Source organism: Chrysemys picta, chromosome 1, assembly GCF_011386835.1.
Source record: "Chrysemys picta bellii isolate R12L10 chromosome 1, ASM1138683v2, whole genome shotgun sequence".
Classification (NCBI taxonomy): domain Eukaryota; kingdom Metazoa; phylum Chordata; order Testudines; family Emydidae; genus Chrysemys; species Chrysemys picta.
In genome coordinates, this window is record NC_088791.1 from 331,139,954 (window position 1) to 331,158,594 (window position 18,641).

Below are 18,641 nucleotides of genomic sequence, written 5' to 3' on the forward strand. Positions count from 1 at the left end.
CAAATCCTTTGACTGTCTCCCTCCCCCTCCCCCCCCCCTACACACACACCCCAAGGTATTCAGCAGACTGCATTTCTTTTCCCTCAGGCACTGTCTATTTGCACAGTAAGATGGGATGAATAGAACAAGCTAACAGGGCCGGCCTTAGGGAAAAATGGCGCCCTGGGTGGACTTGCATTGTGGTGCCCCTACCCCCGCTGCTAAGTTTCCTCTAAGCTGCGCGGCTGCCTATTAAGCCCTGTGCAGGGGCTCAGGGCTGCGGTGGGGGGGAGAGGCACCCCAGTGCGGATCTGCCATGGTGGGCGGAGGCGCCCCTCCCTCGGCCCCGACTGCTGCGGTTAGAGGGGGCTGGTGGGGAATCCTCTCTCCCTGCCACAGCCCCGGGACAGCCTGCACCCCCAAACCCCTCATCCCTGGCCCCACCCCAGACCCCACACCCTCCCACACCCCAACCCTTTGCCCCAACCCTGAGCCCCCTCCCGAACCCCTCATTCCTGGCCCCACCCCAGAGCTGTCACTCTTAGCCAGAGCCCTCACCCCCTGCACCCAATCCTCTGCCCCAGCCCTGAGCCCCCTCCTGCACCCTGAACCCCTTGGCCCCACCTCCCCCACCATCAGAAGGGGCCTCGGTCTGCTCCACTTGTGTCCCGAGACCCTGCTGGCTCCCCCCGCCCACCACTTGCTCTTCTCGGCCTGCCTGCCATCTGGCCAAGGGCTCCTCTCTGCCCCCGGCCAGACCCCAGTGCACCTCCGGCTCTGGGCAGTCTCTGCTTCCTACCGCCTGTCTCCTCAGAGCTGAGCCGCATGGGACTGGTGCAGAAGCCTGGCCAGCCTCAGTCAGGTGGCGGGGGTGGGGCAGGAACACAATGTGGGGGTCTTGGCTGGGCCCCTCCTGGCAAGTGCGTCTTGAGGGAGCCTGGCCGGGGCAGGCCCTGGCCTGGCTGATCGTGCCACTCCAGAGGGGCCGGAGCGATTCCCTGCCCCGGGACCAGCCCTGGCTGTGCTGCCGGCTCAGCCCGGCAGACAGTCGCCTCCCAGCAGGCCGGTGAGTGCGGCCGAGAGGCAGGGTGTGGGGGAGTGGGTCTCTTGGGGGTCGGGGTGGGGGGCTGGGCTGTGAAGGGGCAGGGAAGATCTGTGTGTTGGGTCACTAGGAAGTGGGGGTTCTGTGGGGGGTGCTGGGCAGTTGTGGGGCTTTGTGCAGGGCGCTGTACATTTGTGGGTCGGGGTGGGCGCTGGGCATAATGGGTCGGGGCGGTTCTGGCCATAGGGAGTCGGGGGGTGTTGAGTGATGGGGGGCTGTGTGGTGTGGCATAGGCCTGTCCCCGAGGGGAAGGGACATGCTGGCAGCACAGGGCTGGGCAGGCCACTGTGCGTCTGGCAACTGCCGGTTTGTAAATAGTGCCATTGCAGTGGGCGGAGCGGGGCTGCCCTTGCGTGCCAGGCCCCATTGCTTCCGGCTGGCCCCTCGCTCTGGGGACTGACCTTCCCACACCATGCTCCATTGCCTCCCTGGGGGCCTAAAAATATGTTTGGCACCGGGCCCACAAAAGGTTAATCTGGCCCTGCCTCTGCCCTGGGAACTCCCTACAGCCTCCTTCCAATAGCAGGTTACCCAGGAAATCCCCAGGAAACAGCAACAGCTGCTTTTGCTCCTGATTCAGCTCAGGAGCCCACCCACCCACACACACACACTTCCTCTAAACCAGGGGTTCTCAAACTGTGGGTCGGGACCCCAAAGTGGATTGTGACCCCTTTTTAATGGGGTTTCCAGGGCTGGCTTTATACTTGCTGAGGGCTGAAGCTGAAGCCCCACCACCTGGGGCCAAAGCCAAAGCCCAAGGGCATCAGCCCTGAGCAGCAGGGCTCAGGTTACAGGCCCCCTGCCTGGGGTTGAAGCCCTTGGGTTTTGGCTTTGACTACCCCACCTGGGGCAGTGAGGCTTGGGCTTTGGGCCCCCCAACCCGGGCTGGCGGGACTCAGGCTTCGGTCCCTGCTCCTACTGTCGTTCAGTAATTTTTGTTGTCAGAAGGGGGTTGTGCTGCAATGAAGTTTGAGAACCGCTGCTCTAAACCAAACCTCTGCACCCCAGGTTAGTGGGATGTCTCCTTCCATTTACTGGCCGAACTCCCCCCCACTTCCTCAGACCCCCATATGCTGCTGTGTGGGGTTGCTACTGGCTGAAAGGATTATGGCTCCTCCCCACCCCCATAGCTTCAGAGAAACTGGAGCAAGCAGAGGCTAGGCTGTGTCTTTCCTTTGCCCTAAAGGATATGGAGAGACAATGAGAAGGAGGAGGTAGTGTCTCCCCCCCCCCCCCCCAAAGGCAGAGGGCCGCACATGTATGGTGTGGTCACCAACAGCTGTCCCCTCCCCCAAACAGACAGGCCCCCATACACAGCTGCTGCAAGGGAAGGGAGAACAGGGGGATGGCTTCCTCAGTCAGGCCCCCCTTGTGCCAACTTCCTGTGGGGAGACAGAGCCAGGGCTGGCCTCCTCAGCAGGGATCCCCCAGAGCAGCTTTGAGGGAGAAGAGCAAGAAATGAGGGGTATCCTCAGCCACCCCCCCAAATGGGGGGAAGCATGCCCTGGTGCACCTCAGCACATTCCCCCCTCCTCTCCCAGTCTGCGCGGCTCACTGGGCACAGCAAAGGGGACTCTGCTCCCACCAGGCAGTAACTAGACACACAGACACACCCAGACCCACCCCCCGGCAGCCAAGCAGGGAGGACCATGTCTTTCACAGGGAGGGGGGGAGCTTTTTAAAGTACTGGTGAAAGACAAAGGTTTTGTCTACAACTTCTCAGTGTAGACATACCCTCAGGTGACAACATAGTTGCAGTGGTTCCCCAGACACTCTAGTGTAAATTGGTCCTAAACAGAATCTCATCACCACCACTCATTTGACACTCTCTCTTTCTAAGGCTGAGTATTCTGCTTTCAAAGCCCTGTTAATCCAGAAAGTATGATATCAAAGCTTTACTATAAGGCTGGGCGGAGAGATTGATCTCATTAAATAACTTAATCTTTACCCCACTTTTAACTTGTGAAATACAAGAGGGTGTAATGTTGAATGAGTCTTGGCTTTCAGAGATAAGATGGACAACAGGGAAGCATTGAATTTTTAATGCACTGGAAATAGTATTTGTATTTAGCAAATCAATACCGCATTTATATGCAAATGGATTTCAGTAACACATCACCCTGTTCTTTGAAGCTGCCTTCTTTGAATCAACATTCATGGGGCCTAGAATAAATTTTTGTTTAAACTGTCAAGGTGAACCTGTTTCCAGGCTTACATACAGTTGACACCACTCACAAACTAGAGGAAAAGATTTTTCCAGAATACAACTGATATATAGCTGTACTTGTTCTGTGGAGAGCAGTTTAATAGCAAATTACAGGTGTCACCCCTTAAACGCCGGAGTCTTGATGTGGCTGTATATGTGTCTAACAGAGTTTGTTTGGTTTACAGTACAAAAAGGAAGGACAAAACGTAACCAGTTACTGCCATGAGACCTTGCCAGGATGGGTGCATGACGTGCTAGGCCATAATTGGGCATGTTTTATCGGAAATAAAGTTTCGCCCTCTCCCTCCAGCATTCATGTGAACCAGCTCCCTCATCAGAAACCAAGGGAAAGGTGAGTGCACACAGTGAATGGAGGATGACTTTTTATTTTGAAATACGGTGACAACAGCAGTTGTGCTTTAAATTCCAGACTAAAACGTGTGGACTGGCTTGGGGGCAAGATACAAAGCTATAGTATCACGGCAAGTTTGTGGTCCAAATGAAAGTAAATTCCTTAGGCTTGGGGGAAGCAAGTAGTGGTGATGGGGCAGTTTAGTGGACAGGGTTTCCATTTTCTTCAGATATGGCAGGCTGTCTTTAAGCTCAACTGTAATCACAGTCAAAATGGAAAGCTACATTTAATCTGTTTAAAAAAGATCTGGAGATGTTTGTAAGCTTCCTGGACTAAAAGTGCAGAATCTGTAGCAATAAGGAGATCTACAGTTATTCCTGATTAAGTGTTGTCTGATGCCGGCCACTCATTTCCAGCTGCTAACAGCTAAGTGGTGAATATCCTTACTTTTCAACATAAGAAATTACTATGGTCACTGAATATTATTCAGTCACAAATCCAAATGGGAGGAGAGGCGGTCTTAGTCAAGCTTTGGATTGAGATTTGATCCACAGCCTGAAAAAGCTGGAGAACCTCTGTCTAAATAACCTGGTCTGCTTGTCCAGTTGGCTCCTTGAGGTACACTCAAACTTTGAACCTTAATCTAGCATCAACCCAGTTCTAATAGAATAGATGGATTTAGACTAAAGATCTAAAGCACTGGTGTGGGAATTTGAAAGAAGAAGGTTAGGAAGTGGTCATCCCTGGATTTTCTGAATGCAGAGAATAGAGGAAAAGTTCTGAATTTAAATCTTAAATCCAAATAATTCATTTCAGGCAAATGGTCCCATGTAATGTCCTCTTTAAACTACTAGGACTGCTTAAGGTAAAAGGGGAGAAATGATTGGCTTGATGTTTGTTTCTCCCCAACTCCACAGGGCAAGTCTATGCTTAAAACGCTGTTTCGGCTCAGCTGCGCTGCTATAGTGCTTTAATGAAGACAGTAAGCTGTCTGGAGAGAGTTCTCCTGTCGGCATAGTTAATCCACCTCCCCAACAGGTGGTAGCTATGTCTGCGGGAGTGCTGTCTACACCAGGGGCAAGGAGTCACTATAACTATGACGCTCGAGGGGTGGGTTTTTCACACCCCTGAGCAATGTCGTTATGCCAATATAGGTCAGTAGGGTAGACCATACTTCAGGATTACAGCTGGTTTACAAGAGCCTGCTCCTAACCGAGTGGCAAAGTGTTAAATTGTCTAATCACAGCAGTTGTGTGACTAGTGAGTAGTCTTCAGGCCAAACTTTTATCTTATTGTACTGTTCCTGATTGTCTGCAGGTTTTCAAGGAGGCCTTATGTACACAACTTTGACTTCGTGAAAGCTATCAATACTGTTCAGAAATCCTGGACAGCAACAACATACAAAGAATATGAAAACCTCTCCCTGGAAGAACTAACTAGAAGAGCTGGAGGTCTCAAGTCCAGAGCTCCGAGGTATTAAAGTTTTCCTACTTAGGTCACTCATGAGGCCTGCTGGTGAGAATCATTGCCTGAGTTCTTTGGAGCTGTGCTGATTATCATCAGCTATGGAGCTAGCTCCTAGTTCAGATTATAGATAATATACGATGGAATCCAGATGTATTCAAACCCTTTATAGTATGATTGAGTGCCAGCATATTTGCCTGTTTGAGTCCTGATGAGCCAAACATATCTGGCTGTCTTGCAAGCACTTCCAATGAATGGAAGTTTTTGCTGTTTGATCCGGTCCTGAAATTGCCTCAGAATATACAGATTAAGGGAAGAGGTGGTGACATGGGTGTAGAATGGGAATTTTAGAATTAGACTCATCACTCAGGTTGTGCCCACACACAGCTATGGCAGACAGTTAGGTATTTTTATCCTTTAAATAAAGTTAATTAGGAAGTTCATAACCTTCAGTCCAAAAACAGCCATAAACAATCATGGCTGAAATACCTACAATGCAGATTATCAGAAGGAGTTCTCTGTCACTATATCAAATTGCCCATCCCAGTGTCTCCTTCTATAGATAACTTGGGGAGAATGCTGGCCTATATTTTATACTTAGAGTAAGGCACACACTGTTCCATATCAGGCAGCAGAGGATTGTGTAGGCACACCGTAACCTCTGATTTCAGTCCAGTCTGACCAAACTTGTAACTGATGATAGAAATTGTTTTTCCTTTGAAATTTCCCATTGTGTAGCTGTTCCCTCCAGTACATTGGCAAGAAAGAGAGTAAAGCTACCTTCCCATCCCCTATGCCTAACATTGCTTTGCAGTGTTTTAGCTTTGCAGATGTCTTTTTTCTCTCTCAGATGGTTGACTCTCATGGTGTTGAGCCATGTCCTGAGGTAGGAGGAGGCTGTAGGGAAGAAATATTGTTCATACTTTTCCCCCGAACTTCACTGTACTATAGCAGTCAAGTGTGCAGGTAGAATTTGAAATCTCTAACTTTTGCTGCTCTGATTATGGAGAACTCCAAATATTTGCTCTGTGCATGCAGATAATGTTGGGGCTTTCCGATACATTGGTAAGATTATGCGTTTTCCCTGTGAAGACGGTCACGTGCCCTCACAATCACAGAAAAATAGCGCTAGGTACGGACACACAAACATTAGACCCTCCATCGTCTGCGTGTAATGTTAGATCTCTGTAGTGCACTTGGAGCAGCACTTGTTGGGCTGATCTCTCCAGTCTGCTGTGAGTAGGAGTGAGCCTGATGCTTGTCACAAGAACTTGACTTTTAAAGGGAGTGGAATGCTTAACTGTGCAATCTTTTTGGCTTGTCCTCACTATGACTGTTCGCCAGCAACGGGTGCAGGTGAGGATGGTTTAGCTGCAAGCGTAGACAGGGACAGTCAGTATTCAGCACCATTTCAGTAGCTGCGGAGAAAGTCGGCTTCAAGTAGCTGTCTCCAAGCATGCTTTAACCATGATCATCGGAAGCATGGCTGGACACTTTGTCCTTGTCAGCGCTTGCAGTTAAACTGTGTTCACCTCTGACTGATGCACATTGACAGTAATTGGTGATTTTGTGTAGTTTCAAGAAACCCTGTGTATTCTTAATGAAATTTTGTTGATAGCACAGATATTCAGTAGCTGTCCAAAGTCTGTTGTAAGGCTGCCATTCTTGATGATTTTGTGGTATTAGTTCAGCACTTCAAAACAAAAACAAACTTTTGGACTGATATAATTGCCCTAACCTAGGGTTACCATACGTCCGGATTTTCCCGGACATGTCCGGCTTTTTGGGCTCCAAATCCCTGTCCGGGGGGGAAATCCCAAAAAGCCGGACATGTCCGGGAAAATCGGGACATGCGGGCCGGCGGTGCTGGGCCGGGGGCGCCGAGCGCCGGCGGTCGGCGGTGCCGGGGCGCCGAGCACCGGCAGGGCCGGGAGCGCTGGCGGTCGGCGGTGCCGGGGGCGCCAAGGGCCGGCGGTCGGTGGTGCCGGGGGCCGGCGGTCGGCGGCGCCGAGCGCCGGCGGTCGGCGGTGCCGGGGCGCCGAGCGCCGGCGGGGCCGGGAGCGCCGAGCGCTGGCGGTCGGCGGTGCCAGGGGCGCCAAGAGCCGGCGGTCGGTGGTGCCGGGGGCTGGCGGTGCCGAGGGCCGGCGGTCGGCGGCGCCGAGGGCCGGCGGTCGGCGGTGCCGGGGGCACCGAGGGCTGGTGGTCAGCGGTGCCGGGGGCCGGCGGGTGCTGAGCGGGCCGGGGGTGCTCGGCCGGGGGCCCGGGGGCCAGGCCGGGGATCGGCAGTGCTGGGCGGGCCAGGGATGCTCAGCCGGGCCTGGGGCCGGCACCCCAGGGCCCGAGCCGACCCAGGCTGGAGACGCCGGGGGGCCAGACTGGGCCATGCCTCCTCCCCCCACACCCCCCTTACCTGCTTCAGGCTTCCCACGAATCAAATGTTCGCGGGAAGCAGGGGAGGGGGCGGAGTTGGGGCGGGGACTTGGGAAGGGGCGGAGTTGGGGCGGGGGCGGGGCCCCATGGAGTGTCCTCCTTTTGAAGGATCAAAATATGGTAACCCTACCTAACCAGCAGATTGTTACAGCATAAATAAACCCTTATCTGCTCCAGCAGGGATTATGACTATTTTCTTCTTGCCATATTCTAACCCACTGAAGCTGAAGCTAAGCAATAAAGAATCACCTGTGAGACTTTACACCCATTCAGTGTGCATGGAGGGGGTTGCTAGCTCTAGATACTGATAGGCAGCAGCGGATTAACACGCAGGTCCCGGCCAATTTGGGGGCCCCCGGGAGCATTGGAACTGTGGCCCCGCCCTCTGCTCATCCTCTTCCCCCCTGTGGCCCCGCCTCCTGGCCAGGGCGGAAGCTGGAGCCAGGCCAGAGCTGCCCAGGGAGCCCTGGACCCTTTGCCTGCCCTGGGCGGAGGGCTGCGGGACCAAAGTCTGTGTCCCTGCCCCCCGGGGTGCACCATCCAGGACAGGTGGAGAGTATGGGGGCACAGGGTCACCAGAACCAGGGGGGCCAAGGGGACTATGCCCTCCCTCTTTTAATACAAGAAACCTGCCTTAGTGGTGGGCGAGAGCATGGAGCGCCGTATCATGAGCGTTGGCCCCTGCTCAGCCAGGGCTGGCTCTGTGTGTGGCTGCAGCTCCCAGCCCCAGATGACTTCAGTTCTTTGCAGAGGGAGCCCGGCTTGGGTGCGGGGTTGGGTTGCAGTGTCCTGAGACATGCAGTGGATGGATGTAGTTTTGGAGAGAAATTGTCCCCCCAAAACAGGGGTGAGGTGTGGCAGGGTGTTCAAGAGGTCCCGTGCCATTGACCCCCCCCCCCCATTTCTGCAGCTCTGAGCTGCTCTGCTCTGCCTGAGGGGGGGATTGGGGGAAGGGAGGTGGTGGGGGGAGAGGCAGAGGGAAAAGAAGGGGATGAGAGGCTGGAGGAGGGAGAGGGGTGGGGCAGTTGTGAGGGGAAGGGAGATGGGATGGGGAAGAGGCAGTGGGAAAGATGGATGGGATAGGGCAAGGGGAGAACAAGGAGAAGGGGGATGGGGTGGGGAGAGGAAGCGGGAGGGGGAAGAGAAGAAGGAGAATGTGGTGGAGAGAGAAAGGGGGATGGGGAAGGGGGCAGTGGGAAGAGGCACTTTGCATCTGAATTGCCTGAGTGGCCACAGCTCCTGCACTCAGGTCACTGCAGCAGCAGCCCCCATCCCCATTAAACTGTCCCTCATAGCACCGGCAGCCCAGGTACCACTCCAGGCGGGGGGGGGGAGAGCCTGGGGTACTGGCTTCAGCACACACATGCCCCCCAAATGTAGCAATCAAACTACGCTTATGGAGGGGACGCACCTGCCTCCCCCCCCCCCCCCCCCCCCGGATCCACCTCGGCTCTCACTGCCCTTTAGGCAATGTTTAAATCCTTGGATCATCCGAGCCCTGTCCCAGAAGACTCTGGGCCCTCCCCCCCCATCCCCACTGCCCAGACCACCTGGCAGCTCGCTCCACAGCACCACTGGAGGGGGCTGCTGCCGGGCATCTGCTCTCTTGCTTTGCTCCTGGCGGTGCTGGCGCTGCTGGGCCGGGACTTTGCAACTTTTGGCTGCAGATTGTGGCAGCTGCAGTGCTGAGTGTAGGGGCCAGAGGGCAGCTGGAGATCCTACTGCACCCCCAGCCTGAGATCCCCCCTGCCCCAGAGGATACAGCCCTCTACAGACCAAGATCTCCTGGACACATCCAGTCCCCAATCCGGGATCCCCCCTTCCCCTGGGGACACACTGAGAGCCCCCGACTAACTAGGCCTCCTCCCTTCCCGGGACACCTCCCTGTTGCGGTTTAAATGGCTTGCAAAAAGCCAAGCATGTCTGCACCCCTCCCCATGCACATCCTCGCTCCAGAGCCCAGGATGTGACATCCTTCTCCCTCCACCCTCAGGTGAAAGAGACACCTTCCCCCAAGACCATGGAGGTGAGGATCCCCCAGGCTGGGGCTGGCGTGTGGATCTCATACTGCTGGGAAGGTGTCTCCTGGGATTGTTACCCTGCTCTGCACAAACCAGTACTCCGAGTAACAGGACAAAATTAAGAGGAGGAAACTCAAAGCTATCAGGGGAAACCTTCCTGGCAGTGCCATCTCTGTTTTAGGAATAGTCTCCCAAGGGAAAGGCTGGAAACCCCAAGGCTTGGGACTTTTAAAAGGAGACTGGACAAAACATGTAAGGAGCAGCCCTGCATTGGCAGGGAGATGGACTGAGACGAGATGATCACAAAGGGCTTTTTCTCCTCTAACTGCTATAATTCCATCCCACTATTCTGGGAGTACAAATTCTAGTACTAAAGACCCACAGCCTGGATCCCATTGCAGTGGGCTGGAGAATTCGTGCCCTGACATGCAACTCCTACTGAGCCAACAGTGTAGATCCTGCTGTTAGTGTAGCTGTTTGCAGGTGCCCTTGTATTTAGCTGAACCCTTCACTCAGGGGTTGAGTGCATCCCTGCCATATCGTGAGCATGGAATCTGACACTGCTACCCTGCTGTGTGGATCCCGGCATCCTTGTACTGTGAATTTTCGGCCTTCACACCCTGCTGTATGTATCTCATTTTGCTAGTAGTGCTAGTGCCAAGGTGTGTTGACGACATTATGCTAGAAATATGAATCCTGAAAATAGTGTCCTGGTGTGATGGTCACTCTGGGCTGTTAATATGAATCCTCCATTCTTGTATGCAGTGTTGTTGTAGCCTTGTTGGTCCCAGGATATTAGAGAGACAAGGTGGGTGAGGTAATGTCTTTTATTGGAGCAAGTTCTGTTGGTGTGAGAGACAAGCTTCCGAGCTTACACAGAGCTCTTCTTCACTCACCAACAGATGCAGGTCCAATAAAAGATATTGCATCACCCACCTTGTCTCTCTAATGTGAATCCTGTCATTATGGCCCTGTTGGGTGCATCCTAATATACTGAGGGCATGAATCTTGGCCACTGGAGGAGGAGTGTACATCTTAATATTAGTAGCCTGCTGTTTAGATCTTACTCCATTCTGAGCCTGGGCATTTTAATCTTGGTATGAGTATTCTGATGCAGTGAAGTTTGGAAATAACGTGAACACAGGTCCGGCCATTACGGGTGGGCGCCGTGGTCAAGGGGGTGGTATGGTCAAGAGGCAAGGAGTGGGATTGGATTTGGGGTGTGAGGCAATGGAAGGGATCTTGTGAGGCAATGGAAGGGATCTTGGGACAATGTGGGAGAGGCAGTGGGGCCCAGGGGCAATGGGGGAAATTCCTCCACCACTTTGGCCTTGGCCCTGCCCACTTTTACAAAAGTTTCATCACCCTTGGGCTCCCCACAGTGACTTGGCTCCCTGGGCAGCTACCGCAGCTCTTACCATAACCCGGCAGGGCCTCAGGGGAGAGGAGGAGCAGGGGGCGTTGGCCCATGGTGAGAAGGGTTGTGGGGGGCCCAAAAGTTCTTTGTGCCCAGGGCCCCAGTAATCTTAATGAACCTCTGCTGTTAGGAAATAGTCTGTGGAAGCAAAATTGCTAGAGGTGTCAGTTCCTCATGCAATCTCTTTTCCTTTGTCTAGACAATGTGATGGTATGTTAATATCAAATGTATGTTCTTGTGTTTTAGACCGAAGCCTGCACCGTTAACGCCCGAATTAGTCAAACAAGCTTCAGGTTTGCCAGAATCCTGGGACTGGAGGAACATTAATGGTGTCAACTATGTCACTCCTGTACGAAACCAAGGTACGAGGTTTTTCATAATCCCCATAATGAGACTGTCTGCAAAGAATACCTCGTACTTAATCTATTGCATGTCAGTATCATGAAAGATCTGAATTTACTTTGCTGTATGGTCCTCTGTGATAGGCAGTAGAACACACCTGATATACAAACCCTCTGTTAAGGCTTGGAAAAGTTTTGTCTCTCAATACTTCCTGCCAAATTAGAAGACTACTTCCTGTCAGACCATCCAGTTCAGTACAGGAGTGAAAGTCAATTACCATGGCTCTCTGTGTGGAGATCGCTAGCAAATTCCGTTTGTCCAAACTGTCATCATGATGAATTTCTGCCCACCACAATCTCAGAACTGATACAGTGCAAGTTCAGTTATTAATTTTTCTGCTAATTGCTGCTGACAGCATATTATCATACAATTTTAACCAATAATCTCTTGAAGGATTGTTTATACCATCCTCAAGTCTCATTACTTAAATCATTTTAGGAATAATTAGTTACATGGCTGATCCGTTACAGAAATAGGTGTCTGTTTATGCTTTGAAAAGCGTAGACACTGGTAAATGTTTGATACCCCCCATAAACAAAATGCAACCACTGTAAAGCTTTCTCCTCACTCCTGCACTAGTACAAATCTTCCTTCTTAGCTGGATTTAAAGGTTCAGTCTTACTATTATTTATCTGTAGTGGTTCAAAATCTCCTCTTAAGGCAAATGGAATGGTATATAATGCTATATAATGAAGTTGTTTCCTTAAACCATTGATCCCTTTCCAGTGCATGAGGGGTGTGTGTCAGTGTGTGTGTGTGTGTACATGTGTGTACCAAAAAATTCCTAACAGGATTTTTGGGGGCGGAGTAGGGGGGGGGGAAGGAGGATGATGGCGGGGTTTATGGAATGTGAGAGAGTTGGTTCACAATCTGATCTGTTGCTGAATGATGATAGGAAATATTGAAACGCTTACACAGGGATTATCAACAGCTAACCGGTGTAAAGACCTATGCTTCCTTCGTATCTTCAGTTCACTTGAGAAATGTGGTATCGTCCCTTCTTCATTCAGTGGGTAACAAGATCTAAGGCAGCGGGTCTCAAACTTTTTTACTGGCAATCCCTTTCACACTGCAAGCCTCTGAGTGGGGACCCCCCTAATAAATTAAACACACTTTTTAATATATTTAACACCATTATAAATCCTGGAGGCAAGCGGGGTTTGGGGTGGAGGTTGGCAGCTCGCAACCTCCCCATGTAATAACCTTGTGACCCCCTGAGGGGTCCCGACCCCAAGTTTGAGAACCCCTGATCTAAGGCTTCCTCTTCCTGAAGCAGCATTGTAATCACGTTCTCAGTATGGGGAATCTTGCTTTGCTGTTTTCAGGAATGGGAGTTGCCTAAACCCCCTCATAGTGTGTTGAGAAAGCACCTCCAACATGTAAAGGATTTCAGCTGGACTGTATTTGCATGTCATATTCAGCCAGAAATGAGCATCTTTGGTATAATAAAGAGCAAAAAGACAACCTTATTAATATGCGTAATGCTGACATATCCAATAACCATCTTCCTTACAATAATGAGCTATTGTAGATTGCAGAGGCATCAGACATCAATGGCTGTAAATAGTTATTAGTAAAACAATGGCATAATATTAAGATTTAGATGCTGAAAGTTTGAAAATGCACCGAAGACTAACACAACCAGGAGCAATAAGAAGAATGTTTTTTTTCAAACAGCCAATCATGCTAGGCAAACTTTCACATGCTAAGCTGTTGGGACGCTGCTGCATTCACTGAAAGATCATGCTTTCTTCATCCGTTGACTATTAGAACCATGTGACTGCTACTGTTGTCCCAAATGGACAAGAATTTCATAAGGACAAAGGTGTAGTCTTTGAAGATAATCCTTCAAAATTGCAGAGGCAGGCCTCCAGCCACAGTTTTCTTGGTTTGGAATCTTCGTTTATATCTATGATAGCACATCAGCATTACCCAGTATAATCAGTCACCTTTTTTTAGGTAACCTCCTTTACTTACTATTCAGAACAGTAACTGAATTACTGTCCCATTTAATGCCAGCTAACACTTTAAGAGATAAAGGCCTGATGTACACTACAGACTTAGGTCGATGTAAGGCAGCTTACGTCGACCTAATTATGTCGGTGTCTACTCCATAGCCTTGTTCCCTCCAATGTAAGTGCTCTAATACACTGATATAAGAACTCCACCTCCACTTATGTCAGTGTAGACACTGTTACGTATATTGGCTGTCATTCTTGTCAATTTCATGGCGCCCTGCTGGAGCGGTGATACTGATAAGAAAGGCTGGTAGGTTCCCTGCTGTGAATCCGGCATCCGGCTCACAGCTCAGACTGTCACCCTGAGGTGGATGAGGGGTTCCAGCTAGAGCCCAGCTGCCCCCTGGGTTCTGGGAGGCAGAGCTCCCCACTGGGAGTGAGGAGCTGGGGAGTGGGGGCAGCTGGGCTCCCTGTGGGTGCGGGGAATCCAGGCTCTCAGCCCCCCACACTGTTCCTCTTAAGTCGGAGGAAGCACTCCTGACGGGGACACACACCACTGACAGAAGGAGAATAGTGAACCATAGCAGGTAATTACTGCAGTGACTGTAAGTCGACCTAACATAGCTTGACTTAAGTTTGTAGTGTAGACATGCCCAACGCTCAGTTTGAAACTAGAAGCAAACAGAACAAAGAACTCTAATACAAATTAAGCTTCAATAAAATCACTGTCCCAGGAACCCCCCCTTCCCGTGCTTTAGATATCTTCTGCAGAAGAGATTAGTTTGAGAGGCCGCATTGCTGTCAGTTTCTACTATGGGAAAATACTGTTGAGCAATTACATTACAGTAACCAATTTAGCCCAGAGACCTAGGATTCTCAGTAAATCTCTGCTCTAGCTCCTGTAATCTTCCTCTCAAACCAGAGTAGGTGGAAAAATATAGTGACCTACTGATTCCTCACCTTTTAAAGGTGTTTTATGCCCTTTAATCATTTTTCATCATTTAATGATCCTTTTGCCACAGACTGAGTGGAATCTAATGCAGTGAAGTCTGTGATTGACTTGGAATTGAATCTGTGGGGAGCATCCAACATGCAACAGTTCCAGCAATTATCTCTGATCTCCACTGATATTCCATTTCTGTGTGGGTGCCATTTAGGAGCTTCCCAGAGTGTACTGCTGCCGTTAATAGGGAGAATGTTTTTTTAAAAGAAGTTACTTCCAGGACAATGATTACATGAATGGACTCTTATGTATCTTTGCAAATGAGACCTAGCCTGCTGTGGCTTGGCCAATCAGCAAAAGATGGTATGATTGTGTAAGAATGGGTGTCGCCTTTCACCACTTTGAACATGAATGCTCTTTGCCCAGCAGTGTGATCAGAGAGCAACTTCCACCCCCTCCTCTTCAGAGATGCATCCAACGTCTTAATGTTGAATAATGGTACAAAGTCCTGCTTTTATAATAGCCCTGCTTGATGCCCTCCTACACGCAGTTTGAGACATGAGGTAGTTTGGTTTTGTATTCCCAAAGCCTCATTCCTTTTTTAAGCTTTGCAGTATTTTCCTTTGTAGTGGGCAAGTCAATTGGGGCCCTTGGTGAGGAGCAATAGTCAGAATAAGACCTCAGCTAAGCAACTCCCCCTCTGCAGTGAAGCTACTTCACTTTCAAAATTTCTCTTACATCACAGAAAACACCAAGAGGGGGCGAAGGAGCTAAAACTAAAAGGCAACACTAAATTTTGGTGTAAAATATGATGCTAGGTGATTTATCTTGTTGCCTGCCACCAGAGGGCAACTACTCTGAAAAGCCAGAGTATGACTGCATGCTGCTTGAGAGAATCACAAAATCCACAATATTAAACCTCACACTTACATTGCCAGACTCTAAAACAAGCCATTATTTTAAAAGCAGCGGTATAAGTATAGTGGTGCAGTGGGAAACAATGGCTCTAAATATACTAACATGCTGAGGATAGTATGTCCAGAGTTCAGTGGACACAGTCTCATAGGACACCTTATAGGAGGGCTTCCTAAAAAGCAGCCTCAAAGAGTTGGTTATGAGCATTTTCCGCACCATGCTAACCAATATTCTTTATATGACCATTCGGAGGCAACAGCTTAGCAATTATGCAGCTTTTAAAACTAGACAATTAAAAAGTTAAACTTAAAATTAACTATATTAAAAAAAAACCTTCTCTGTCTTGCTGCTTCCTCTTAGGAGACATCAAACCTGCTTTCTGACCACAGCTGATCTTTAAAGGGATTTCTAAATACTGACTTCAGTGGAACTACTTTTGTGCTTACAGTTAAGCATATTTAAATAGCTTTCTTGAACTGGAGCCTAACTTTTGGTCAAACTGGAGACAATGTCAAAGCAGGGTTGACTTGATTCAACAACCTGTGCAATATGAGGGTCACCTCCCTTTACAGCACCCTGGTCTTGTTTAATTTACTGATGTTTTGTATTTCCTGTTTTCCTCAGCATCATGTGGCAGCTGCTATGCGTTTGCTTCCATGGGCATGTTGGAGGCAAGAATTCGTATCCGCACTAACAATTCTCAGACACCAATCTTCAGTCCTCAGCAGGTTGTGTCCTGCAGCCAATATTCTCAAGGTGAGTGGACTGGAGATGTTCCCCTGGTATTCAGGAGATGGGGGAGGAACACCACCCCAAGGATTTTGTCACTACAGGAGAGGAAGGGTTGACCGTCTCTTCTCATTGATTGGCAACCATTTTTGTAAGCCTGTCTGTGGTCTTGGGGTGGGAAGCTCATTTGCTGTGAAATAGCAGCTTCAGAAAGCCAGGGTATTAGAACACGCTTCTTTCATGACTGAAAGAGATGACTAATTCTTGAGTGTCACATGCTTAGGACTACATTTTATGGTAGCTGACTTCTGTGACTCCATCATAGTGATCCAGATTTAATTCCAAGGTCATTAGAGTCCATTTTGCCGTGTGCATGGGAATCTTGTATTGGAGTTGAACCACCAGTGGTTTGCTTAACTCTAGCTAGTGGTCTGTGGAGACTGGCTACTCATTTGGTGTCTGCTGTACTACTTCTCCAGCTGCTTGTGCAGGCATCCAGGCGCTTCATTGCAAACAGCCTTGGGTGGCTGCAAAAAACAGCTGGAAACAAGGAAAAGGAACCTGTCTAGGGGCATGTGCTGTGTTGGAGAAGGATCCTGGAGCTGTAATCCACCTGCAGAGGAGAGGGAATGTCTAGGGGAGCAGAGGAGATTGGAATTGGGTAGTGTGTCCAGAGGAGTTAGGAGAAGGCCACCAGACTGGGTAGCACATTTAGGGAGAAGGGAACAAAATGTCCCTGGAGCATGTACAGAGGGAAGAAGAACGGAGGGGTGGGGGGAGGCAAAAGGAAAAGCAAAAATCAGCAGACTGCGATTCACTTTGGGGGAAAAGGATACCACCCCCATGGTATATGACAGGTACAATACATATGTTTTTTAACTGGTGCTATATTTCAATGTAAGGAATTGCTGTGGTTACCATGGGGATGTCATACCGGCACAAATGGCTAAGGAGATGGCTTGTGCAGTAGGGAAGAGGGAGTTAAGGTAGTCCTGGGTGTTAAAGGAATGTTAGGCATTGTTTCCTCTTGATCTCAGGGAAGAGATAAGAGTGGTTCCCTTTTAATTGTAACCGGCATTAGACATGCTCAGTCTGATAAAAAATATCAGGGATAATAAAGACTTGTGGTGATTTTTAAAACAATGAACTTGCAAAATTGCTACTTCCTCTCCTACCCCAAAAAGACCTTCTGCAAGGAATAATCAGATCTTTTCTGACTGTTTCAGGTTGTGATGGAGGATTCCCATACCTCATTGCCGGGAAATACGTCCAAGATTTTGGTGTGATGGAGGAAGAGTGTTTCCCTTACACAGCCACAGATTCTCCATGCACTCCGAAGCGGAACTGTTACCACTACTATGCCTCTGAGTACCACTACGTTGGAGGGTTTTATGGAGGCTGCAATGAAGCCCTGATGAAGCTTGAACTTGTCATATATGGGCCAATGGCTGTTGCTTTTGAAGTTTATAGTGATTTCATGCTCTATAGAGGAGGAATCTACCATCACACTGGGCTGCAGGATGAGTTCAACCCCTTTGAGTTGACCAATCATGCTGTGTTGCTCGTGGGGTATGGCAAAGATCCAGATACTGGTGAGAAGTTCTGGACAGTGAAAAACAGCTGGGGAAGCTCCTGGGGAGAAAATGGTTACTTCAGAATCCGCCGGGGCACCGATGAATGTGCAATTGAAAGTATAGCAGTGTCCGCAACTCCTGTCCCAAAATTATAAAGCAAAACTCCTTTCCCCAGTGCCTCATTTCTGAGAAGCAAATTTCTCAGCCATAGGAATGTATTGATTATATTATGTACTTGGAAAATTTTACTGCAGTGTTTTAAAGCTTAAGAATTAGCTTTAATGAGATTTTTCAGAATCAAGTGAGCAGTTTTCACTCTCTACCACTGAGGACACTTCAAAATTCTGTTCTTTGTTTATGATACACAAAGATACACTTCCTGGCAGTAAATTCTCTAAGAATGCAATTGCCGTTAGATTAACAATAAGTGGTAGTTATTCATCATTTTATAAAGCCCCAATATTTTCTTTCCCTTGGACAATCTTAAAACTAGATCTCAGAAGGAAATGATTGTTACAATAATCTATAATTACTTAAAGGGACACTTTTTAAAGTATTGTGCCTTACACAATAAATCAGGGAATCACTGCCTTTTAAAATTGGACATCTTAAGTGTGCATCAGAGGATGATTATACTGTGACTAAAGGGAAACTTTAAAGCTTTAAGTGTTTGGCAAATGTGCAAGCAAAATGTCAGATGTCAAACTCTCTGAACTTCAAAGTTCGTTTTACATATTGGCCTTTTACTGCATTTATGTGGCGTTTTTTTAAGTTCCTGTTTTTATGAATGTCATTTGAATTCAATTCCAAGCTGATCCTCAATAAAAATCTGACTCTATTGCTGTGGGAGTTGTTCCTTGCTGAAGTTGATGCCTTTTTATTGCTATGACCTACACCAACAGTGTCAAAATTGAGAAGGGATATTCAGGTATTTTAGCATAAGGAAGATTTTGGGTGGGTGGGGGAGGGGAATTATAAATCATCTGTCCTCCAGCCAATTCTGTTCTGTATCGGTTCTTACACTGCGTGGTGTTGCTCTTTAGTGCAAATGCAAGCAGAGTCTTTGTACAGCACCTAGCACAATGCAGTCCCAGTCCATGATTACAGCTTCTTGGTGGTATGGCAGTATTAATAATAATCTGTGCATGA

The 18,641-nt window shown here is 49.2% G+C and overlaps 1 protein-coding gene across 1 annotated transcript in view; it reads left to right on the forward strand.

Annotated features, from left to right (window-relative positions):
• The window catches only part of CTSC (cathepsin C), a 38,245-nt gene extending 19,915 nt beyond the window's left edge, over positions 1-18,330 (forward strand). Inside the window, exons 3-7 of the mRNA XM_008171842.4 lie at positions 3,473-3,639; positions 4,957-5,112; positions 11,218-11,333; positions 15,814-15,945; positions 17,145-18,330. Of these exons, the coding sequence (XP_008170064.1) occupies positions 3,473-3,639; positions 4,957-5,112; positions 11,218-11,333; positions 15,814-15,945; positions 17,145-17,647 (1,074 nt within the window). The 3' untranslated portion in view covers positions 17,648-18,330. The remainder of the gene's footprint in view (positions 1-3,472; positions 3,640-4,956; positions 5,113-11,217; positions 11,334-15,813; positions 15,946-17,144) is intronic.
• Positions 18,331-18,641: the final 311 nt, after the last annotated feature.